Source organism: Watersipora subatra, chromosome 10, assembly GCF_963576615.1.
Source record: "Watersipora subatra chromosome 10, tzWatSuba1.1, whole genome shotgun sequence".
Classification (NCBI taxonomy): Eukaryota; Metazoa; Bryozoa; class Gymnolaemata; order Cheilostomatida; family Watersiporidae; genus Watersipora; species Watersipora subatra.
In genome coordinates, this window is record NC_088717.1 from 24,963,522 (window position 1) to 24,989,602 (window position 26,081).

A 26,081-nucleotide genomic window follows, 5' to 3' on the forward strand; every position below is an offset into this window, starting at 1 on the left:
AGTGTGTGTGCAAACTCAGCTAGCAGATGGTGAAACAACTCATTATCACCGTCATCTTATTAATTAATTATAATGTTGATATTGATACCGACATTCTTCAGACCAATACCGTAAAATATAGTTACGGTGTTATTAATAGGTATGAAAGCTGTAAATAAATTACATAATTGAACACAAACAGAGATTTCACAACCGAAATGAATAAAAAAAAGTTTTAAGATATTGAGTCTACTGCTCACTCTGGCAGTTTCTGAAATTAATTTCAGCAAAACTGAAAATCTTTAGAGATAATGAACGATTCTGCAAGTATAACTATTACTGTCTACCTCATAGTTTGGCAGTTAAATTGTACCTACCATCTGCAGACGACTCCAAGCCAGATAGCAATGACTTTCTTTGAACTGAGCTCTGAAATTTTATAAAACACACGCTAAAACAAGTGTATGCCATTTGCAGTATTACCATGCATAACAGAAGTACAAAGTTTTGTTGAAAGGTTCTTATGCTTAAACCCGCTGCGATAAGTATCAATGTAGCTTAAACCTGCTGCGATAAGTATCAATGTAGCTTAAACCTGCTGCGATAAGTATCAATGTAGCTTAAACCTGCTGCGATAAGTACATGTATCAATGTAGCTTTCAAAATGAAGTCACATTTCTACGCAAAATTTTATTTCTTCCAAATGTTTGTTTCCATGGTCACAACTTTTTACGTTGAAACAAATATTTTTTTTACAAATACATTTTATAATCTATCTGATTTGCCTTAAGACTCAAAACAGAAACAACAGAATTTAAAATAGTTATATTATCAAAAGTGCATCGATATAACTATGTTAAAACTAAATGTAAAATCTAAGCTATATTTACAAATTAAATTAATAAGTATTAATTATCAGAAACAGTAGTATTTTATTGTTAATTTATTTAAGAGATATTGGAATAAACATGCGGCCTCTGCATTGTGAACCTTCAAGAATACAGTAACTGACATAAGTACAGTATATAACTTACTCTAACTTACACTACAGAACGTTCTATTTAATCTGTGTTTTTTATTATTTTTACACTCCATTTTTATTTTTATCAATTTTAATTCATTCACTCACAAAATATATATAATAATATAAATCTTTTGAAAATTTGAGCCATTATATGTTGTAAATTACTTTGTATATTGACGCAAATATTTGCTTGAATCTTACGCTGCGTGTTAAAAAATTCATGCATAGACTCCTTAGTCAAGGTGAACCTTAAGTCAAGATTTTGCTGTTGTAATTTATATTAATAAACTTCTGTTTAGCATTTTTAAAGTTGATGAGTTCTACATAACTTAAAAATAAATTTGAGCGAACATCGAAATCGATACAAAAAAGGCGAGTAATTTTTTTATCAATGATTCTGTAACTTTTTAGAAGTTGTGAATAATAAATACATAACAAAAATATTTTTTAGTAAATTTCCACTTTGCATGCATGTACGTGTGCATGGGGGTGGCCATGGGTGAGAGCCTGTGTGTGTCTGTGTAAATACTAAGTTTTTACATTTTTGGCTTGTTTCATTCAAACTTAAAATATGTATGCCTTTGACCAGGCTGCCAATATATTTGATCTCAAAAATTTGTCTGGGTTTTTAAATAGCCACCTCTTAAACATCTAGTTAGAATCTCAAAAATGTGCCTTCACATTCATTGAAGGTGGAAAATAGACCTCACTAAATGCATTCGTAGATTGGTATTGTGCAAGCAGTGTAGCAAATTACGGTATGTTGAAGATCAACACAAGTGTATATTTAAACACATGCTGCGGGCTCCTTGATTGGAGAGGAAAATAATCTCGGTAAAAATAGCAATAATAATGAAACTAATAGTGATTGATGACTAGAAAGTATTACTAAGAGTCACTGTAAGGAGACTGAACTATTCAGCAGGGCACTTGTTAGCTAGGATTCACATCTTGCAGAATATCTTATCAACTTAATACTGGTGAAACTAGGTCGAAGACAAGGAAATGCATCGGCTAGCTAAAACTATATTAATAAAACTTATTAGAGTAACATAACAATATTATTATACATATAATAGCAAAGAACTGTACCAAAATTTCAAATTCTTTTTGGTGGGCTGAGAAGCCTAGTCTTATTTCATCAACCCAGCCTTAGCCCGTGTTCCAAAATAGTGATAATAATATGAGTAATAATACTAGCAACCATTTGGCTACCAGATCGGCCACAGGCTCAGTTACAACCAACCTTAATAAGAATGATAGTAGGTTATTGCACAGCTCACCAAAAGTGAACCTTGCAATGAAAGGTGGCAAGAAAAAGATAAGAGGCAAACAATGTTAACCCGAGTCCTTGCATGTGTTGGTGACGCCGGAACTAAAGCTGCGCTCATTATTTTTACCCACTTAAAATGCAGAATGTTGATATCATTGACAGCTAGTGAAATTAACACTTAACTATAAAAAGTATTTTCAAAGTTGTTCAGCCTGGTTTGTAATTAACCAGCTGAATGTCGGGCATTGCGCTAGTAATAAAATAATTACCTAATTATTTTGAGTAACTTAAGCTAGTAAAGCTAGTAACCTACTATAATAAGAGCTGTGTTCTACATCTGAGGCCAGCTTGTGTTACGTTACTTATGTATAATGATCTCTAACGCAATTATGAGCTTAAAGTGTGCTAGCGATACATTATTCATCTGCCCTATTATTCCTTGCATAGCAAAAAGCTGCCTAGTGTAGTGGGTTAGCTTGACTGTCTGCAGGCCTGTAGGTTCTGAGTTCAAATACAGTGCAAAACAGTTTTGTCATTCATAGAACTTAATCACTATATCTGGACAGACGAATGACAGAGAAATACTGAAATTTATGTACATCTATATATATATTTCTCAAAGTTTGTCCGTATGTGTATTTGTAGGATTGATTGTCTGACTATTATAGAAATTATTAGAATAGGTGTAGCTGGACAACAATGCAGACTCAAAGTCATGGCTTACCATCATTAGAAGCCTAATCTTATTAAGCAGCTTAGTGGAATATTCCATTGGCAATATGCCAGGCTACTAGCTTGAAAGGTACAGTTGTTTGACAAAGTTTTAAAACCTTTACAGTTGTTTTTATTTTTTCTCTTAATTTATTTCAACTACACAAAAAACTTCTCTCATGATATGTAATTTTAAAGTTGGAATGGGAAATGTTGTTATATGTTAAATACAAATCAATTTTCTGTTCAAAGACTTTTTTATTACCCAGGGGTAGCACAGCTAGTAAATTTATAATTATTAACAGTACGCTGGCAGTCCGGTGAAATCTAAAAAATTTGTTTCAATTATCGAGTGAAGCAATATTATTTTCTTAGTATTAGTGTTGCTTTGGATAGATAGACAAACACAGCTCTTATTATTGCAAAAATTAATAGCTTTAAAATTGCTTATTCCTTGTTGTAATATACATCACATCAGAGTAAGGTATAAAAACTGATGGCTTTTATAGATTCTCACCAGCAATGACCGTGGAACTGTTACAATTATATGGAGGCTATGTTGAGTAGCTGTAATGACCAATCCAATGCCATGTACCAAAGCTATGGTGAAATTTGATTGGTTGGTTTCTTCACTTGTCCACATCTGTACTCCTAATAACAGACAAGCTTAATTGGTCACAAATACCTAAAAAAATGAAGCTTTAAACATCCAAGGCTTTTAGTTTGGACCACATTGAGGATAGCGAATTTTTTAAGTGTTATGATGCAATAAGGGCTAGAACAGAAATATCTGATTTTGGCTGTCTCAGAACAGCTGAAAAAGTACAAGAATTAGACCAAGGCGATATCAAGTATCTTTTTAGTTCAGTTTCGTAAGTCTCACTAGCTGGTCTTGAACTTGTCATAGCAAACAGAACTACCTTTGAATTCTTGCCTTGACCAGCTCTTTTCAGTGAACTCTTTCTCAATGCCATCCACTATTACTGTAGTTTTCTTGTGTTTTTTGTTCAGAGAGTTGAGAGTTACTTCTACTGTGCTGCATTTCTCGGATCGCAAGGCTATCCCGGTAAGCAGCGGGCTGTCTGCTCCTTCAACTGCATTGTTCAAACAAGCATCGTTTATCATCGTAGTGTTGCCATGGATGTCTTCATTTTAATACATTTGCTAGGGAAGCTTGTTTATGTTGTTATTTTTAATGAAAAATAAACAAACTGAATTGCAAATAAAATGACTTGAAATACCAATAATTTAGCTATATATTGATCAGCTTTATTTCTTAAGAACCTTATCCACTGATAAATAACTTAACTTATACAATATTATTTTTACATTTTATTTATTTTTTTTAATATTTATTATTTATTTGTATTATCACTTATATATATTATTTTATACATGTATATATAGGCAAAAAACCTCGCATTTTTGAATTTTCATCATCGTCAGACAAACTTAATCTAGCTGATGTAATATCTGAACCAAGGTGAGAAACAAAAGTAGCCGAATAATAGACTATCAGAAATTAAATGGAAGAACAAAGCAATAGTTTATGAGATGTCAGCTTTGATTGATGTTCTAAGCTTAGTAGTATCAGGTCCTCCTTGTATAAATTTTAGCTAAATAATAATTACTTAGAATAAAAACTAGCTTTTGACTTTATTATATCACATGGCAATACCTTTTTATTTATTGTTTTGTAGCACCATATGTAAAATACTTTTCCTATAAAATTGGTAATGGGCTGCCCAATAAAATATATACAGTATATATACACAATATATAAACAATATCTACACAATACAAATACAAACAACACAATACACTATATATATATATATATATATATATATATATATATATATATATAATACACAATAATATACGTTCATTTCTTAGATTACTAAAATAACAAAAATACGAAGACATTTGAACATCGCGATTAATAATCTATAAATAAGCAGTGAGATTGAAAACTGCTCTAAAATTGGACTAGCTGAGTTTTATGAAGAAATAGAACCTTTTGTTAAATGATAAGAGCATTTACTTTAGTTACTTATGTTGATTAAGTTATAGCTGTGGTTCTTAACCCGGGTTCAATTTCAGGGTTTGGTCTCAGGTTTGGCGAGTCACCAAACCTGAGACTAACAAAGTTCTTGGGGTTTGGTGAGACAGTCTCAGGGGTTTGTTGGAGGTCTCCCAAAGGCAATAGAAGAAATCACACTGATTTGCAAAGTCATGTTTTATGTTAAGATATCGTGAGTTTGTGTACTGTATCGGTTTCATTCTTTAAAAGCAGTAATGTTAATGCACAGTTAATTTTGTGCACCAATAAAACATGTCTTGAATGTGAAAAAAAATTTAGATTTTATTTTTTGGTAAAGAATGGTTCGGTGAAAAGCATATGAAACTGGTAGCGCACAGTGCGATCAACCAATTTAAGAGCCACTGAGTTACCGGCCTTGACATTTGACACTGATAGATAAAACATTCATTAAAAATTTAGTGAAAGAGAAATGAAAATCGTTTGCTGAGTTTCGTTAATTCTCCCACTCGTTGTTGGTAGTTGGGAACTAAAACAGCGCTGCTAGAGAAGAGATGTTTTACAGTTACTAGGCTCTGTGTTGGAAGGTCTGGTAGTAGTACAACCAAAAATGGAAAGTTATCTCATTTATAGGTTTCCTAGGCACACATGCGCACATACAAGTTACTGTTTTAGTACTTTCTACAGCAAATATTTTTCTTTAACGTAAATCTCTGATGAAAAGGTTGTTGTGAAATTATATGCATTTATGTAACTTGTAATTAATGTAATCTATCTAAACTTTGCTAGATTTGGCTCACAACTAGCTAGTTAAATTTGCAAAAACAGTAGATATATAAAAAAATTCAAAGCACATCATTATTTGGAACACCGCTGTAGCTTTAAACTTACTATTGGAAAACATTCCTTGTATGTTGATAGTGCCAGCATCTCTGTTTGATTTGAGCAGAATGTGGACACCTGTCTGGGTGTGCCGTTGGGTCTTGCCATTCAGTGTCAATACATTACCCTTGCCATAAATAGCAGCTAAAACAGAATAAAATTAAATGAGTAAATGTAGTTATTTCATTTTAGTATTTGTTCATCATAGTTAAACAGGAGCTACACACAGCTATAGAACTTTCAATAAAATTGTCTTATACTGGCCTATTTATCAGTTCATGTACAATATGAGTTATGTATATGGTCACCGTGTATATTATCTGTAGTTTTTGATCAGGTTTTACAGAGTTCTCATAATAGTTGATTGTTATGGAGCACAAAGAAAGTGTGACTTCTTTTTTAGTTTGAGCAAACCAAAATAGGCCGGTGCGCAATACTTTTTATTTGAATTGGTGTTAATATTGAAAACTTATTATGTAAATAACAATCATCGCTATTTTGTGATCTTACACAACTCCTCCATTATAACAACAACTAATATATGTGGATGAGCACCCATATGAAACACAAAATAGTTTATAACAGGCGATAGACAATTAGTCCCAAGTCTCAAGTCATCAGTCCCAAGACATCAGCCAAATCTTGCCTATTGCCAAGATCTTCCAGATTTTTTTGATGGAGTTAACTTCATTGTTGAACTTGGATCTGCATGTGTTGGGTAGAGAGTTTTTTTGGAATTGTTCCCTGCTGAATTACTTACAGCCATACTTCTTGTCGGTTTCTGTGAAACAGCTCACCATCTAAGTCAATGCAATATGATCTCCCTGATAGCTGTTTTACTACCTTCACTGCCTTCCACTCTTTTTTGTGGTTGTGTAATCCTAGACCCTTACTGGCTAACCCTCAGCTAGCTCCGGCATGTTTTGAGCTGACCGGTTGTACCTCTCCTCACCTTTCTTTTAATTTCAAGCTTACTTTGGCAATTGGCCACCACTTCAGGCAACTCTGCAGATGGTTGTGGCATGACCAAGTGGGTAGACTTGCGTAATATCTGCTTTGATGGACTTGCCCCAAAGTTTCAGTAAGGGTATTCCTGCACTCCAGAATAACCAGGTAAAGAGTTTTTACAGCATCTTGGTTGTCTTTTGGTGGTTTTGACCACTAATTTGGCCTTTTCATTGGACTGGTAATAGTGTGGGCTGCTTGTCGAGTGTGCAAAACCACAGGTGCTTGCAAACTGATGAAACTCAGCTGACACAAAGTATGCCACATTATCGAAGTCTACCAACTTGGGTACTTCTAATCTTGAAAATACATGTATATATTTTATTGCGCATACGACATCTTTAGCTGACTGACTTTGAATTCTAGCAAACTCAAAACAGTCTGATGCGTAGTCAGCAGCCACTACATAATGGTGCCTTTCGTACTCCAACAAGTCAACATCAACCTTGGGCCAAGGTTCAACGGGAATAAATTGGCTCCTGAGCTCCTTTTTTTCTCTGCTTGAGTCCATCAAATAGACATATAGAGCATGTATCACATCTTCTAGTGACTTCTTGGTCCATGCTCAATCAGAAAACAGTGTAGCTGGCTCCCTTGACTGTTGATTTGATTCCCTAAAGCCCAGCTTGAAGGCGGCTTAGCATCTCCGATCTCAGCGTTTAGGGAATCAGGGCTCATAAACTAAAAAAAACTCTGTCTTTCCCAGTAATATCATGTTTGAATAAGTTGTAGACTCTCAGGCTGTTTGGCAACAACTTTGGCCAAACCCACTTAGTATAATTTGATCATTCCTGCAGTTCTGCACCAAGTTGTCTTCTTTCGGATATCATCATAGACATGATCAGACATAAAACAATTGATTCGCTGTTCTGCTACTGCAAAAATATGTTCTCAATCAGTGGGTTTTGTTGGTGCTTCCATTTATGAGTCTACCGGGCCTGGCTACCTAGCTTTCAGACAACTTTTACATCTGAGTATATCTGCAGAGGTAGCAGGACAGATTGGATATGGCGAGAGACCTTGAAAGTAGGTTTCTTGAAGTTTATGATCAGTTATTAATGTAACAAGGCAAATACATGTACTATAGGTCAAGTTGAACTACGCTCAATAGAGGCATAGTTTGGCGCACACTCTCTAGGCGAATGACACCAATAAGTTACAGGAATTATTGAGTAAGTCGAACAGACATGTTTTAAAAGTTAATTAAGAGAATTAATTAATTAGTTAAGATAATCAAATTTTTAAGGTAATCTAATAACATTGTAGAAGAGTCACGACGGTGAATTACAGGTTGTAGTAACAAAAAGTTCATAAGCTGAACAAACACAAGTTAAGCTGAAACTACATGTCCTTCTATACAAGTACATCAACCTTTATGTCTATAATTTGCTGAGTACACAATTATTGAGTAAATTGTTTATTTAACAATCTACATCATTGTGTAACTTTTAATTTAATTTTTTAATTTTTAGCTTTTAAGTGAAAGTTTCTTGGTTTACGCGGCACTCGTTGTAACTAATGGCAAATTATTTTCTTAAACCGACATTAAAAATTATTTATCCATTTCGGTTCTATGTTGTAGATATAGTTTGCTTTGATCTTTGCTAAATAACCCTTATGCTCTTATAAATAGAAAATATAAATTGTAGAAGTGTTCAGGTAATCAGCTGTAAGGATTTAAAAGGCATCGATAACATCCTATATGATTTTATAAAATACAGCTTAAGGTATGAAAAGCAGTGATAATAATCACTTCCTACCAGTTTTAGCTGATTGGTAATGCTTGCAGTCCTTGGTGGGTCTTTGATCCATGTACATGCCACAAGTAAAAGGAGTGGATGACCATAGACAACAGTACTGGTAAGTGATGACATCATAGAGCCAGTGAGAAAGCAAGGGCACATACCCAGGAGCATTGTAGGGTGGAGCACCTTTATAAAATAAAGTACTTTGCTAAAGCATGAATAACTGCATTCTTGTGCTACAAATAGATTCCAAGTTGCCTGCTGCCAACAAATGCTAAAATTACTACAATTGTATTTCCATGTTCCATAAAGTTGCTGTGCTCAATATCACAAGATATCAACAGAATTTACTACTTGGTATACAGAGTCTTACTTGAGAAGTTGCATGAGCAACAATCATTTTTAGTAAGAAACCTTTTTGAAGATAGATGAGTTGAGTTTAGGAAGAGGTTGACACCAGTAAAGTAGAGTTTTTTATCTCCACTGGCGAGAGCTTGGATGACTATTATTGATTCAAATCTATCAACAGTGAACGTTTCTATGATGTCGAATAATATTCTCACAGCGAATGACTGCATAAATTTAATGAAGTGAAATAGCGGGGAATGCATTTGAACTTCACTGTTTCTATGATTAGAAGTGAAAGCAACTCTGAATCCTCTTAATGCATGGAACCTCGGTAATCATGAACCTTTGGAATCCATTATCAATAGATCTCGCACGTCTCAAAGCGATTGCTCAGGGAAAAACTCATCTTACAATTTTGTGCCTTCTTTTCCATTCCACAAAGCACTTGGCTTACACAAATAGAATGAACTAGCTGCATTACCCGTCTACAGGAATAGATTCACGCGCAGCATAAGGTTTATTGAGATTTGTCTTTCATACTGTAAAACAACTCCAAATATGCAGTTACATCTCCCTCTCTCCATCTCTCCCTCTTTCCCCTCTCTCCCTCTCACCCCTCTCTCTCTCTCCCTCCCTCTTTCTCTCCCTCTCTCTCTCCCTTCCCCCCTCTCCTCCTCCTCGCTCTCCTTCTCTCTCTCCTTCTCTCCCTCTTTCCCCTCTCTCCCTCTCTCCGTCTCTCCCCTCTCTCTCCCTCCCTCTTCCCCCTCTCCCTCTCTCTCTCCCCTTCTCTCTCCCTCTCTCCGTCTCTCCCTTCTCTCTCCCTCTCTCTCTCCCCCCCTCTCCTCCTCGCTCTCCCTCTCTCTCTCCTTCTCTCCCTCTTTCCGTCTCTCCCTCTCTCCCCTCTCTCTCTTCCTCCCTCTTCCCCCTCTCTCTCCCTCTTTCTCTTCCTCTCTCTCTCTCCCCCCTCTCCTCCTCGCTCTCTCTCCCCTTCTCTCCCTCCCCCCCTCTCTCTCTCCCCCCTCTCCTCCTTGCTCTTCCTCTCTCTCTCTCTCCCTTTCTCTCCCTCTCTCTCTCTCCCTTAGTTCAACGCAACACATGCGGATAGACAACATTTTTGGTTTTTCTGTCGGGCGTATGAAGAAACAGTTTTCGGCGTGTGGCTACTTTTGAGCAGGCGACGTATAGCTGGTCATGGCTGATAGAGAACAGCGTTTTTCTAGTGGTTGCAAGAAACAAATGTTCACATGACCTTTCCGGTACACGTTGGCAGTAAATATTAATTAGATGTAATTTACTACTCATTAATTTATTTAAAGAGTAGTAAATTTTATTTAATTCACTACTAATATTGACTACTAATTTAATTTTACTACTTACTCATTTAATTAAGTTTGCTTCGTACGATCGAATCTGTTACAATATTGCCACAATCAATACTCATAGAGGATCTATTCTTCAGCCCTGAACCCTTGTATATAGTACATATCAATCAATTTATCTTTGTATAAGCTATCCTGCATTACTTATTTGAAGTCATCCTCTCATGTAAATTTTCTTTTTAACTTTTACACAAATAATCTCAAACTAAATATGAATTGTTCACTACTATCTTGCATTCAGGATTCTTCTACAGTTTCCGTTCTATTGGATAATATGCCTGCAAATAGAGGCTTTTCGATATTTTGTTATCAGCAAAATAAAACATTACTAACTAACTAACGATCGAATCGAAAAAAAAGACCGCCATATAATTTATTTATACTGCTCATATTTGGGAGTTATTGGTGACTCAATATATCGAGAAGACAACTCGTACTATAAGCATGTCAGTATTTATCGTCCATCCCTACGATGAATAGCGGGTTACGTATTATAATAGAGGCGTGTACTAACCGGAGATTCCCGTTAATGCGCCCTAGCGGTGAAAAAAACCAAAGAATAGACACGCCCTTATATAAAAGTAGCGGCTAATAGTCGGAAAAGTACGGTACTCTATAAAGCGGACAGACAGATACACAGATAGATAGACAGATAGATAGACAGACAGACAACGATTGCCGTTTATATAGTAGATTGTTCAATAAAAGTCAATGATTCTGGTCATATTGTAGTTCAGTTAAGTACTTAGAAATCCGACACACAGTACTTACATGTATGTTCACAGTATATACATGTATGTTCACAGTAGTTAAATGTATGTTCACAATGCTCCTTGATTGTATGTCAATAGGAAATTTTTTCCAGAACAGCTCTTAGCAACAATCAGCAGTGTCAAGAAAGAGCAACAATAACTATTAGCGGTTGGCAATAGCCAATAACACTCAGCAACAATCAGCTGGTCTAATAAGTATTCAACAAATAGCACCAGCATTGTTTAATGGTATTTAGCAAATCTAAATGTTTGCATTTCAACCCATCGTTACTGCTATACTTCTAAAGAAAAAATTGAACAATCTAAGTGCAATACCCATGCTGTGGCCCTTGTCAACTGTTGATCCATAGATTGAGTCTCCCGCATAGAGTAGGTTTCCTATGTTATCATAACAGCACTGAGCTCCTGCTCCTGTAGGGTACCTGCAGCATTAAAACACAGGCTCTCCGTTAAGATTCAAACAATACCTCACCTGTACACTTTAATAGCGAGAGTTAAAAATGTAACTTTGCCAATCAATAGAAAGTTGCCGAAGGTCAGTTAATGTACATTTTAAAATTTATTAAATATTCTGTTTTTTAGCAAAGTTAATTTTTTATTTATTTGTTGAGTTTATAACATGAAGTAATGCATGGAGGAGGTTAAAATTTTTTCTCTATAAAATTATAATTAAAGAGTATTTACTGTGAAGTATTGAAATATGTTAATTTTATTGAATAGTAAAAAAGCTCTAGTCTTATGCATATGAAACAAAAACTAAAATTGTGGTCTCATATTAGGACAAACTTGAGGCATTTCACAATGAAAGCCCTAGTGGGAATATTGCTAACCTAGTTATGTATTGCTAGGCACATGCATAGAAAGCTAGGTGGATAGTGTATAGACAGATAAAAGAATAGATAGACAGTTGGATAATTATATAGAAAGTCATATGAATAGATAGATATATAGCTTGGCTGATCAATTGGTTAGATAGAATAATGCATACAGATGTATGAGAACATACAACATAATGGATGAAAAAGGACAGATAATACGTCAAAGGCATTTGTTCCACTAAAAATCAAAGCCGCGTTACTGTCAGAGTTATACACAGTAGTTTGTTCTCTGAGTGCAACTCATTATGACCCCTTATTTTTTTCTCTTATAGGTATTGTGTACTATTCGGTCAATGCTATGTGTAGATTTTTACAGAGTATTCTAAACAATGACATAACTAAATTGGTATTGATTATCAAAGGGAACTTCCCCTTAAACACGAATATGATGAAAGAGGTGAAATCTAATCTTTGTTTGTATGCATAGCACATGTCATTACGCCATGGGCCTTTCCCGTGTTGGAAAAAATCTTTCACACTTGCTAAGGGAAGTTGGAGTTTCCAACATAGCCTTAGTTTTTAATGAAAATTACAATATAGGCATTACTGCGTAGCAAGGCTTCAGCAACAGAATATTTTGGTCTACAATTCTAGAAGCTTCCAGAATGCATTCATTGCTTATATATGACATGAAGTCAGGCATTTTCATTCAGTTTACAGTTGGGACCTGTTACAACAGTTAGCAAGATGTCAGATGCAACAAGGAACTTGAGGCAGTATCACGACGAGAAGGTGAAGCCAGATGCAATGGAGAGTCAAATCAAAAGAGGTATAATGCTTATGAATATGCATTGGGTGAAAGGTACAACACCTGGTCATATATATATTATGGTGAATAATGGTAAACATGTAATTGTAAGTATTTTCGGTAGAGCAATCAATTTACAATCTTATGTATGTCTTACAGATGCAGGTATGAAGTTTATAACAACTTCAAAATATTTAAAAAAAATTTCAAATCACTTTCATAGCCCTCTATTACATGTACCCCATACATTTCATCACCTGCTCATCTTTAGCTCTAAGTAATAATTCATACATTTCATCACCTGCTCATCTCTAGCTGTAAGTAATAATTCATACATTTCATCACCTGCTCATCTCTAGCTGTAAGTAATAATTCATACATTTCATCACCTGCTCATCTCTAGCTGTAAGTAATACTTCATACATTTCATCACCTGCTCATTCTCAGCTCCAAAATGATGATTTTGCAGTCATGCATGTGCTTGCAAAATTAACATAGAAAGTTCTCCTAGGCTAGTTCTATTGAAAAGACTTACACCTTTCTTAAACACATTCAGCTATTCATAGTGTATTTAGCAGAACCAATATATCTGGTTTGATTTATAAAAGCCTCTCTCTAGTCGTACTGTAAAACCTATTCTTTAATCTCTGCTGATATTACCAAAATGCGTAATGTGATGAGCAACTGTCTCATAAAACTACCAGGTGCATCTTTATGCTTTACGACTGGAACCTCTCTAATGAGACCCCTTTAAACTAGAAATTAAATTCTATAGTCTTCAATTTCTAATATATAATATACACAATGCAATCTATAATGTATGATCTTTAATCTGATATCAATAATTTATAATCCACAATTTACAATATATAATGAACAATCTTAAAATATATAATGCATAATCTATTATAATTGGTATATGATCTATAATCTATCACATGCAATCTAGAATCTAGAATTTACCCTGCTCTTGTTGGTCTGTATTTTATACAAACATCAAGCTTTTTTGATTATCAAAACACTAATATAACTGTAGACAACATATTCTGAGTAGGAGGCTGCATGGAGTGCTCAAATAGTTTTAAAGTGAATTTTTATTGTATTCCGAACACTTTGGTATCTTAAACCAAAGAAATGTCTACACAAACAGATATACAAAAGAATTTACATTAGTGTCTTCAAGAATAATAAAAATTAACAATCAATTACTTATACCAGGATTTGGGTTAATGAACTTTCTTTTATAAAATAAGTAAAAAAAGTGTATCATTCTTCTGTAAGGTAGAAGTGTTGTGAAATGCTTTTGAAAACTTTGTAGTTATCTACTCAATTGACAATATGAGAAGATAACAAACATTTAGTTCTGTGTTAAAGAAATTTAGTCAACTATACTGTTTTTAACCATACCAAGAGCTTTAATTCCAAATTTCACTGGCTACCAAACTTTTTTTATGTAATAGCCAAAGGTATTTTTTCAAAAATTCATAATATCTTATGAAATAAAATAATAAACATTTAATGGATATGTATTATTACTATTATTATTATTATTATTGCGTCTGTTATAATAATGATAACTATATAATTTACATTATAATTTCTTTTATTATGGTTTTTAGTTCAATTTTATTGATATTATTAGTTATTACCAGTACGCCGATCAGTTTCATGCACCATGAGAGATCATCATGAGTAATCAGTATGTTCATTATTAGTTTGTGAAGTGGTAAAGTAGTTGGGTGGTGTAGTGGTTAGTGTTCTAGTGTATAAATTAGAGTTTCTGAGTTTAAACCCTTGGGAAAAACTAATGTTTTTTTGACGTTCTTATAGCAGGACTTTGAACAAACGGGCAGTTTGACTCCGTTCTTATTATAGTAAAGATTATTGTTGTTTTTTAATCTATCATTAGTATTATTATCATTGTCGCTATTATTATTTTAGTGAAAGTCATCAATTGTTACTAACAACTTAATTAAAGGTGACTTATTTAATATATATCATTATGCTAAATTATTGGTAACAGGTAGTCGTGTTCTCTATATTGTCACGAGAATGCAAATCTGAATTACTGTAAAGCCTATTAGCTTTAAAGCAAAAGCTATTATAACTAAATTATTTGTATCAACATAAAGCCTGTGATCAATTAGCTAAATTAAAATAAATAATATGTAGCTTTTGGTTTTATATAACTCAAAAATAATTCTTTAGACAAACCGTTGGTACCATAATCGATAGAGACACTCAATTTCCGTATGATATATTCCCACGAGCAAACAAGCGGAGCGAAGTGTGGGAGTTTTTATGATAAATGCATGTGCACACAACTTACGAAAATTATTCATCAACAATGAGACAAACCCGTGGCTAGAAATTTCATCAACAAATTTAAGCATCGGAATGTAAAGTCGTTAAAGTATAATAACGAGACAAAACACATTTAAACCTATTTGAATATGTTACCAAGTCTTTGTAAACCGTCGGTATTATTTTTAAACTTACCCATCTGATCGGATTATACACAAATAGACAGATTAATTTGAACGAAAATTGCCACAAAAAGCTTGAAAAGCTCGGTTTAATAAAAGTTAAGACCGAAAATCGAAACGCCAATAAAGCCGTGCGACAGATAGTAGAACTATTTAGCAGTGCGCATTTCACGAGAAAACCATGCTCATTTCATCAGTCTATGGCATTTGTTACTTGTAATCGAATTTATTCAAAGGTTTCTGTAATAAACGTAGACCATTTGAGGCGTAGACCGATTTACAGGTACGAAATTGTGAAACACAGTTTATCAGCCTGTGTTTTTTGTCCAATCACCGAAGGTTTCATTATTTGAAACGTTAGCCGAAATTCTTTACAACTTATGTACAAGCTAGGGCCGAACTACAATGCCCCTTCATGACGAAAACATTTTTTATTTTGCTACAGTTTTATACGCGTGAATGCTCCTACTGCTTTTTGTTAAAGATCGCTTATCAAAACCATTCTACATTCAACGCAACCAACTTTCAAACTGTGTATAGCTTGCCATTTTACTTCTAATTTTGCATTTCAGAGTTATAATAAACATATTTCTTTGTTGTTGTTGAATTACATACATTACAGTAAATTAGGCCTACAGCTTTATAACACTTTTGTAACAGCTTTTATTTTGCTGCAGTTTGCAGAAATCTTCGAGACGCGTGAACGCTCATAGGTTTTCTATTATTGCTGTATTACTATATTAACAATATTGGTTATTTTAATAATATCAGTGCATTCTACTTATAATATTGGCCAACATTGCATTTCTCCTATTGCAAGGGAGAGACATAAACGTGTAATATTTTCCTTTCATTGTTGTTGTTTGTCATGACCAAACACTTTTTAAATAAATTTTCTAAAAACCTATATAAATACCACAACTTCTCGATATTGCTACCTATGACGTTTTGAAATGTAAACAAAATTGTGTATTGGTTTTCTATTATTACTATATTAACAAAATTGATTATTCTAAAAATATCAGTGCATTTTACTTTTAATATTGGCCAATATTGCATTTCTCCTATTGCAGGGGGAAAATATAAACATCTTTTCTATTCATTATTGCTTATTGTTGTATATAATAACACCCACACCCAGTACATTACAGCTACCATTGCAGTTATCCTATTGCACTGCAGAGCCATTTGATTGCTAATATTGCATTTCTCAACCATCAGTACCCTTTATTTTTTTGCCAATATCTCTGGCCATCTCTTTGGTCGTGGGCTGTATGACAGTGGAATTTCTAGTAAGTAAAACATGAGTTTTTTAAAAACACTTCAAGTCAAGTGGTTTTGTTTAGAGATGGCTACAGGAGTGATTGAGCAAGTGAGAAGTAGCATTCCGAATGCTGGGAATGTTCAGTACACAGGAAGTCAGTATGAAGGAAATGCTACCAGAGGAGCTTCAGATTTTGATGTGATGATAGATGTGGCGCCCAAGGGAAGCAGTTTTCAGTATGAAAAGACCGACGCACCAGGATTTGGTAAGCTGAAATATCAATCAGGAGCTGACGATGGTTATACTGGCAAAGTGGTTACTGGAGATGGCTATCTGTCAGGAAAGAATGTCATTGAAAAGCAGGTGCTTGTATTATACTAATTATCAGTGCAACATTAATGTGCCAGTTTGAAACAAAACCAATGAGAGACTGCTTTTTAAATCAGTTTTAATGAGCTCTTTTACTGAAGGTAGAACACAAAAATAGTACAAAATTTAAAATGGAAAGTTGTTTATGTTTAACTCATTTTAAAGCCAAATTTCGATTTTTCTTGGTGTGTCTTGTGTGTGCTGACAAGCAAGAATGCTGCCAGCCCCACCTCCTATGATGCGATGCATATGCAATAATTCATAGCAATCAAATATAGATATAGGACACTATTATACTTTAGTGAAGGTGAAAAGAGAGCTTTGTCACAAGCTATAATCCTAATATTCAAACAGCCAATAGGAAGTCATACTAATATTTAAACAGCCAATAGGAAGTCATACTAATATTCAAACAGCCAATAGGAAGTCATACTAATATTCAAACAGCCAATAGGAAGTCATACTAATATTCAAACAGCCAATAGGAGGTTGAGTAAGAGTAAACAGAATATCTCAAAATCAAAATAAGCTAAGGAGGATGCAAAACGGCACATAATAGACTGTATATCCTTACTAATCAAGAACTATTTAGGGTTGATAGCAGAGACACTCGCAATTATATCAATAAGTGGATTTGTTTCTGAACAATGTTCTGGCCATCTTAGACAAGCTTTGGCAAAAGCAGAAAATTTTTAAAATGTGTTTGTTTAAAATTGCAATTTATAATAAATGTAACCAGCATTTGTTCTTGACCTGTACTTGTGTACCCAAGCACACACATTAAAATAAACAATACAATAAGAAATTACACATGATTAAAACAGTGTTTTGATTTCTGTAACATTCAATTTTATTTTTAAAACAAAGAGCAGACGTTTCGGCTTTGGTTCTGAACCAGGAAGCCAAAACCAGAATAAATATACTTTTGGTTCTGGTTCTGGACCAGAAGCGTAAAACCAGAATTAGCAGAGAGCAATCTTCTGGTTAAAATAATAATAGTTTATTAACATGATAACATTTTTATATACTTGAGATCACTCTACGCAGCCGCTATAGTATAGCCATTAGGACAATGAAGCTGCATAGAGTAATCTTAAATAGCTTGATTGTGACCTTTATGAGGCTAACAAAGTATAATTGATAACAGCATTGCTATTCATAACTTAAAAGCTGCCTAATACTATTGTACCTAAAATATATGACATGAAATGGAAAGAGTACAAATTCATGACTAGTCAATATGCTCCTCAGTTGTTTTACCTTTATTGACATAATCCTCTTACATCCTGTGATTGTGACCGATTTTCCAAAGAAAATATAACAGTAAAATGTTAACAACTTTACGCTGTTTGATTTCTTCATGCCTGGATGTATGCAAACAACCAATTATAGATTTGCTTGCATAGTCTGTTTTTGTGTAATGCCATGATAAAACTATATGACTAAGCATTCTAAGTTCTCAATACACAATAATACTCCAGGTATGTGTGTATAACACAAATTTATATATTGTGATGTTGTCTCAATTTTAGTGCAGTTAAAAGAGATATTTTAGGTGTTTTCATAAAATTTAAATTCGATTGATAAAGAAACAAGATTTCAACTACTATTACAATTTGCTAACTTTTGGGCTATTGTAATTATAAAATTGATAGACAGCTGTGTGCAATATACCTAAATCTTTAGCATTTCTTATTACTCTTTATTATTACTGTTATATGACAACATCTATGACTAGGTTTGTAATGAGTGCTGCTTATGAGATAAAAAATTAGGCCATCTTTAACATGTAGTAGTTATTTAGTAGCTGTGTAGTATTTATGTAGTAATTATGTGGTAATCATGCAGTATGTGGCAGTTATGCGATAATTATGTGGTGACAGTGTAATGCCCAAGCATTACCTTAGTTAGATAGTCAAACAAGAAGTTGTCTATATAAATGTAATGACAAGACTTAACATTTTTTTTCACCTGTTTTGCTGCTTGTGCAAAATAGTAAAACATTTATAGATTGTTTCATGAGAGAATAACTCTCGATTAAAATAAAGTGGTTTGCCCGCAGTAATTTTTGTAGAAGGGTTAAACGTTGTGACGGTCAATATAAAGTTGCTTTAATAGTGTTTGCCTTTGTGTTTGATATTGGTAGGTACAGCCGGCGGTAGATAAATTGATTGGTGTTCAAAACCACGGAGGACACCTGAATGTCAACGGAAGAGAGATTGATGTAAAGCGATCAGTACACGGACCAGCCATTACTCTAGATCTAAAGTCAGGCAAGCACGAGACTCAAGTAGATATTGTACCGACTGTTGGACCAGAACATGTCACGGGAGGGAAAGAAGGAGTCAGCTTCGTGGCTAAACCTTCCAGCAACGCAGTTAGTACTTCCTTTGTACTTGGTTAAAGAAACAATTACTGCACACTTGTTTGCATTCTGAGAAAACATTACCTCTACTTTCTTAGCACAGTATTTTTCCATATGCTGCATGGGTCTTTCTGCTGAGATAGCTTGCTAAACCTGTACATTTCTAAGCCAAATAGAGTAAACAGCCATCAAATACTAATCATTTCACGACTGCTGGCTCGTCACCTGATACTCTGGCCCAAATATCTAGCGACCTGGCCTCTTGACAAATGACCACCAGTTGCTATAGCTAGACTATCTAGTAATCTTGCTTAAAGGCAGGTAGTCACCAGAAGCTACATATAACTAGACTATTTGCTTAGGTTGTTAGATCACCACCAGATGCTGTGGCCACACTATCTAGCAGCCTTGTCACTTTTACACTTCTATTATATAGAATTCTGTTTATTGGAATGTATTCGTCAACTAAAACCATCAGAAGTTGACATTCCTGCTTTTTGCTGCATTTTGATTCAGTGTCATTGATGAGAGCAAAATGACCATTTACATGCGTTGCTTTGTTTTAGACTGGAAGTAGGAGGGAAACAGAGTGGAGACAATCTACTGCCGTACAGGAGAAGGAGACATTTAAAGGGGTTCACCACGGTAACCAGGTACACAGTGAAGTTCTCAAAGATGCGAAAACAGCGCGAGCTGAAAACCCTGCACTACGTGAGTTGAGGATTGTGTTCGCGCTTTTATCACAAACAGTGATTTTGAGCTTGTGAGATATGGAAGACACCGACTCACCAAATGTAAATTTCATTTTTTGAACTTTTATTGTCGATTCAATTCTAGTCCTAGTTCTTAATCAGTTTCATAGAAGACAATCTAGAAGTTACTTTTCGTGAAAGAAATATAACAAAGTTTGAAAATTGAAAATTAGCTGCAAAGAAATATTTTATTAGTCGATCAACCTATAAATAGCTGATCAACTTATAAATAGCTGATTAACCTATAAACAGCTTATCAACCTCTTAATAGCTGATCAACCTATAAATAACTAATCAACCTATAAATAGCTGATCAACCTATAAATAGCTGATCAACCTATAAATAGCTGATCTACTATATAAACAGCAATCGTTGTCTGTCTGTCTATCCGCCTTATAGAGCGGTCTTTCCTTTTATCGTCGAGCGAATTTCGGTCGTATGAAGCGAACTGAACTAACATGAGTAGTGACTGTAAATAAGTTAAAAGAGCGGTCTTTCTTTTTCCATTCGGCCGTACGATGCCAACTGAATTAATATTAGTAGTAAATATCGTAATTTCGGACTATTAGCCGCTACTTTTGTCTGACGATTTGAGCCACGCGGCTTATATAAAGGTGGGCGATTCTGTTGTTTTTCTTTCACCGCTAGGGCACACTAACCGAAATCTTCGGTTAGCACGCTTTTAAACAGCAAAGTTGCTGCCGTGTTAAAAAGTACCGTCCTGAGTTCTGCGGCCTATACAAAGGTGTCTATACAGCTATACAAATGTACTACTCATTAAATAAAATAGATTAATAAGTAGTGATTTACATGCAATTAATATTTACTGCCATCGTGTACCGAGAAGGTCACATAAACGTTGGAAAAAAACGCAGTTCTCACCTACTAAATTTCCACATCAAAAAGGTAAGTGTTTCTTATAAAATGTTATATTGTCTATGAATTGCCACATCTCCACTACTTAATAAAGTTGGATTTGCCGCTGTTCGTGATAGTGGGACATGTTCATTTCCTTCAGCAGCTGAGTTACTAATTTTTTTCCAGCTACGAGTAGGCCTACTGTAACTTACTATTACAGAACTTGCACGTGTACTCCGAGGGTTGCGATAGGCGATTGTGAAAAGAAAGAGAGCAGCTGCTATCAACTTACTGTCACCCTGCTTCAGCCATGACCAGCTATACGTCGCCTGCTCAAAAGTAGGCACAAGCCGAAAACTGTTTCTTCATACGCCCGACAGAAAAACCAAAAATGTTGTCTATCTGCAAGTGTTGCGTTGAACTAACATTGTGTTATTGTTTTATGTTCTTCATGTTCTGCTATACCACATGCAGCATTTTCTAACATATTTTTCAGTATATATATCTTTTCATGCATTTGTTTTCCTTATTGTATCTCATACAAAGGCTATCATGTTGGCGTTTTGTTTTATTATTGTAAGGTGCTAATGCTGTATCTGCCTTGACATCATACTGTCTGTGCTGTTATACATATAAATTTTATTGACACAACCTCATTACTGTTTGTATATACCATGTCAAAACACAGGCTAATAATAGATGAAAAACTGGTGAGCTATGATTAGTGTTTTAAGAATGTAGAAGTCTCCATTCAGTAAATGCTGGCGATAACAAAATATTTTGTATAATTTTTTAAAAGATGCAAAACTTTTCCATACTGCCAGTTTGAAGAACTTCAGTTTGCCTAGCAATGTCAATTTCATTATCAGTTCTCTGTACACAAATAGGGCAACTCCGATTTGAGTGGTTTGAGACTGATGCATTGTAGACTAGCTGTAAAACTTATGACAGATTTACATTGTTCTCCCCTACATTATTGACCTATATGACTGCATATGTGTATGCATAGTGTGATCAGGGCAAAAAATTCAGTAAACTGCATATTTGGAGTCGTTTTACAGTATGAAAGACAACTCTCAATAAACCTCTTGCTGTACATGAATCTGTTCCCGTGGACGGGTAATGCAGCTAGCAGTTTGGGGCCGTGGCGTCACTCGGGGATGCGCGGGAGACCTTTATCGCCCCGAGTGCAGCGAGAGTATCCAGGCGCGGCTTTCCGGATGAGTTGGCGAGTGCGAGGCGATTGATTGCGAAGCGATTGAGTGCTAGGCGATTGATTGCGAGGCGATTGATTGCGAGTGAGAGGCGATTGATTGCGAGTGCGAGGCGATTGATTGCGAGTGCGAGGCGATTGATTGCGAGGCGATCGATTGCGAGGCGATTAATTGCAAAGCGATTGAGTGCGAAGCGATTGAGTGCGAAGCGATTGATTGCAAAGCGATTGAGTGTGAGGCTATTGATTGCGAGGCGATTTATTGCGAGGCGATTTACTGCGAGGTGAGTGCAAGGCAGTTGATTGCAGGGCGGGTGCGGGCCGATTGATTGCGAGGCGATTGATAGCGAGACAAGTGCAAGAGCGCGATGGTCAACTGCGAGGCGGGTAAAGACTGGTCAGCCAAGGCGGGTAGACGCACCATAGTTGGGTATGACGGGCCAGGCCATAGACGGGTATGAACGGACGCATTAATCTAGACACATGAATCTAGAATATTTACTAGATGTTACACGCATCTAGCTGTAAAACACATTGCAGATTTCCATTGTTTTCCCAACATTATTGACATAATATGTGTATGCATATTCAGGGCAACAATTTCGGTAGACTGCATATTTGGAGTTGTTTTACAGTATGAAAGACAACTCTCAATAAACCTTATGTTGCACGTGAATCTGTTTCTGTAGGCGGTAATGCAGCTAGTCAACCTATAAACAGCTGATCAACCTATAAATAGCTGATCAACCTATAAATAGCTGATCAACCAATAAATAACTGATCAACCTATAAATAGCTGATTAACCTATAAATAGCTGATCAACCTCTAAATAGCCAATCAATCTATAATTATCTGGTGATGCATTTCTTTCTAAGCGACTATAAGTTAGTCTTTGAAATTTAACCACACTGTGATTGGATCAAATAAAATAAGAGTGATAATAAGAATAAGAGGTATTGAATTAAAAACTGGAATATAAACAAAAACCTTCATTAAAGATTAAACAGTTCCTTTATTTATTGATGTAAACTCTTGTTCATATCTAGTCAACTTCTTATGGCTTCTTTTAGTAATAAAACATTACTATTTTCTTTAAGTTATTAGCTAACTTTTGATTGCTCCAACTTCTGATACCGACAAGTTGCTACTTTGATTCTTATCTAGATAATTGACTGAGTAAAAAATGAGGTTTTCTTCTAATAACTCATCATCACTAGGCTTTGTTCTGCTTTTAGCTCAACTTCTCACTAGCTTTTCATTGATCTTTCAAACTGTAAGGCATGACCACTTGCAAATGTGCTTGTTTTGTCATGTCCTATATGGCTTCCTTGTCTATCTAATATTATTAATTCTTGAAAGTTTAAATTTGAAAACCAACTGCAAAGTAAAAATGCTTTTTGAGAAAAATTCAATGTAGGTGAATAAAGGTTTGATTCCTGAACTGTGCGAACTTTTAGTAAGTGCTTGATTGAGTAGTTTGTTACTGAATTCAAACCAGAAAATCTACAACTTTTCCAACTACTTTTCAAATTTACATTAAGCAGTAAGGCTACCAGTACTCGTATACTATTATTAAAACACACATTTATGTAATAAACTAATATGAAAGGAAAACAAGTTGTTTGCTAAAAAAAGACTACTCTAAGATCTAAGGCTGCAGACATATATTAAAGATAAAGAATTGGCAATAAAAATATAATAATATAAAAAGGAACTAACAACCATCAATCTATCGATATACATGTACTTATAAAACTCAGGTCCTATTGTACTCTTTCTTGAAACTGGTTTCCTAGAGAAATATTATAAGTGATAGCTGAAGCATCTCAAAAATATTGCTGTGGGCAGGATTCAAACTCATGACAATCAGTTTAAGATGGCAACATCCTACCAACTGAGCCAATTCAACAAAAGTGCAGACTTTTAGAATAAGTTTCACTATAATAAAACATATACCGTAATGTTAGAATCATCTCACGTGAGAGAACAGTCATGAGAGCAGACTTTCTACGGCTTATTTAATTTGACAAAGTAAGTCTATTTGAAGCAATGCTAGGCTCAATTCACAATCTTAGAAGTTTTGATTTCTATATAAATGTGCCACAACCTATCTGATTAAGAACTCAAGAATGCGCTTAGGCATACATTAATGACAACAGCCAACAATGAACGTGTTCCTTGTGTCTCATTACTACTCTATTATAACAACTTGGTCGGGTCAGACGCAGTTATAGCTCGTTTGAATACTACGTAACCCATTGAATGAGCAGTGGTCATTTTGGTAGGATTATATATAAAGTCATGATTTCAAATGGTATCTCTATGATTCCCTAAAGAAGCAAGTTTAATTAAAAAGAAGCATAGAGTTATCTCTAATAAGCACATTTACAATGTCGGGAAAAAGTTAGTTTGATCAGTAACATCAAAGGCAAGATAACTCCACCTAAACATGTCTATGTCTCTTTTTGATGCTGTCGTCTACATGCATGCTTCAGCCAGCTGACCTATTTTTTACTCTATTATTAGAAAGCATGCCTGACCCATTTCTTTCTGTATTATTAGAAAGCATGCCTGACCTATTTCCTTACTCTATTATTAGAAAGCATGCCTGACCTATTTCCTTACTCTATATTATTAGAAAGCATGCCATCATACGTCGCAAAAACAGCACAGATGAGTCTCATTGCAAAGGATGAACAGAGAGTGAGTCAAGGCAGTCAACCAAAATCATGGAGTCCCGCTGAATCTGCTGATAGATTGCAAGATTTAGGAAAGGTAATATGTGAGATAACTTGGCGGTATTTATGTAAAACAGGAGACTAAACTTAGTAACGAAATTGCTATGAGAATCACCAGTAAGGTGCTAGAAGGGTATAAATGCTTGCGTAAATACAAAAGGTGCTTTTGCATTCCTTTCTCGTAAGAGGTACTCACCCGTTTACATGTGGGTCGTTCTGATTTAAATTACCTGGTCTTAGCAAGTTCAAAAAAAATTCAGTAATTTTCATTCTGATTGAGGCACATGATGGTACACCTTAACAGATTCAGGCAGGGTCTGTTGGCAACAACATAAGTCCATATTTGGTGTTGGATCACTAATTTCAACTGTTCAACATCTTTACAAATTCTTTAATCTCTGGAGCGCTTGCCTTATAACAAATACATTGAAGTTATTTTAATAAGGTTGGTTGTCGGTAGATTAATTGCTGTGACGATCTCATGTTGCTAAAAACGGCATGGAGAAGATAACTCCAAGTTTATAGATTTATGGTGTTTATGAAAAGAAATGAACAACAGGTGTTTTACAGTTTACCATTCATGATTTGAGTTTATTTGGTAGGAGTTGTACCAGGGACTAGACAGAGGGGACATGAGAAATCCTCATAATCCAGCAATGAATGTGCTGAGTAAGACAACTGCTGCCGATAGACAGGAATGGAAACAACAGATAGGGGCTGATGGGAAAGGTCTGGTGAATCTAGCAACAACTGAACCAAAGAAGTAACATTGACTTAAGCCAAACCAGCTATCACAGAGAGTGTGGGCTGAATTGATTAAAAGTTTTGATTTTTAAACTGGTAATTTGGCATGGTAGACTGAAATATTCCCAGATATCTGTGATTAGTATGAGTAGCTTAAAACACATAGTTGTCATTCCTCACAATTGGCTAGTTTTTAATGTAGCTGATACGTATTTACAGCGATAGATGGTATGACAGTATTACCGTCATCACTCTGAACTTGAGTACTGCCTTTTTGTATTGTATAGTTACTGTCTTCTAGTAGATTAAATGTAGGTGGCATTTTGAGTCATTATTTTTTAGATAAAAACATTTGTCGTGATAGTCGTTCACATGCAGGCCGAGCTGACCAGCTGTCTGTTTCTATTCATTGGCTAGTTGGTAATAAAGTGTAGTAGAAAGGATAAACACATGAGCACTACATACACAACAGTAGCCAATCAGCAAAGATCAGCAAAATACAGC

At 35.0% G+C, this 26,081-nt stretch overlaps 1 protein-coding gene across 1 annotated transcript; it reads left to right on the plus strand.

The window, feature by feature from the left end:
- The first annotated feature begins 12,710 nt into the window (after positions 1 to 12,710).
- On the plus strand, positions 12,711 to 25,961 carry LOC137406520 (cyclic GMP-AMP synthase-like receptor 3). The gene is made up of 6 exons (XM_068093109.1): positions 12,711 to 12,807; positions 16,619 to 16,899; positions 19,052 to 19,282; positions 19,837 to 19,981; positions 24,734 to 24,870; positions 25,436 to 25,961. Exons 1-6 carry the CDS (start codon positions 12,726 to 12,728, stop codon positions 25,598 to 25,600), a joined length of 1,041 nt encoding a protein of 346 aa, XP_067949210.1. The 5' UTR covers positions 12,711 to 12,725; the 3' UTR covers positions 25,601 to 25,961.
- The last annotated feature ends 120 nt before the right edge of the window (positions 25,962 to 26,081 follow it).

Bases quoted from the DNA above. Each gene is read 5' to 3' on its own strand.
- LOC137406520 (XM_068093109.1), top strand. From the start codon at position 12,726: ATGTCAGATGCAACAAGGAACTTGAGGCAGTATCACGACGAGAAGGTG. The intron at 19,283-19,836 runs GTTAGTACTTCC...GCTTTGTTTTAG, and splicing joins CTAAACCTTCCAGCAACGCA to ACTGGAAGTAGGAGGGAAAC. The intron at 24,871-25,435 runs GTAATATGTGAG...TTTATTTGGTAG, and splicing joins GATTGCAAGATTTAGGAAAG to GAGTTGTACCAGGGACTAGA.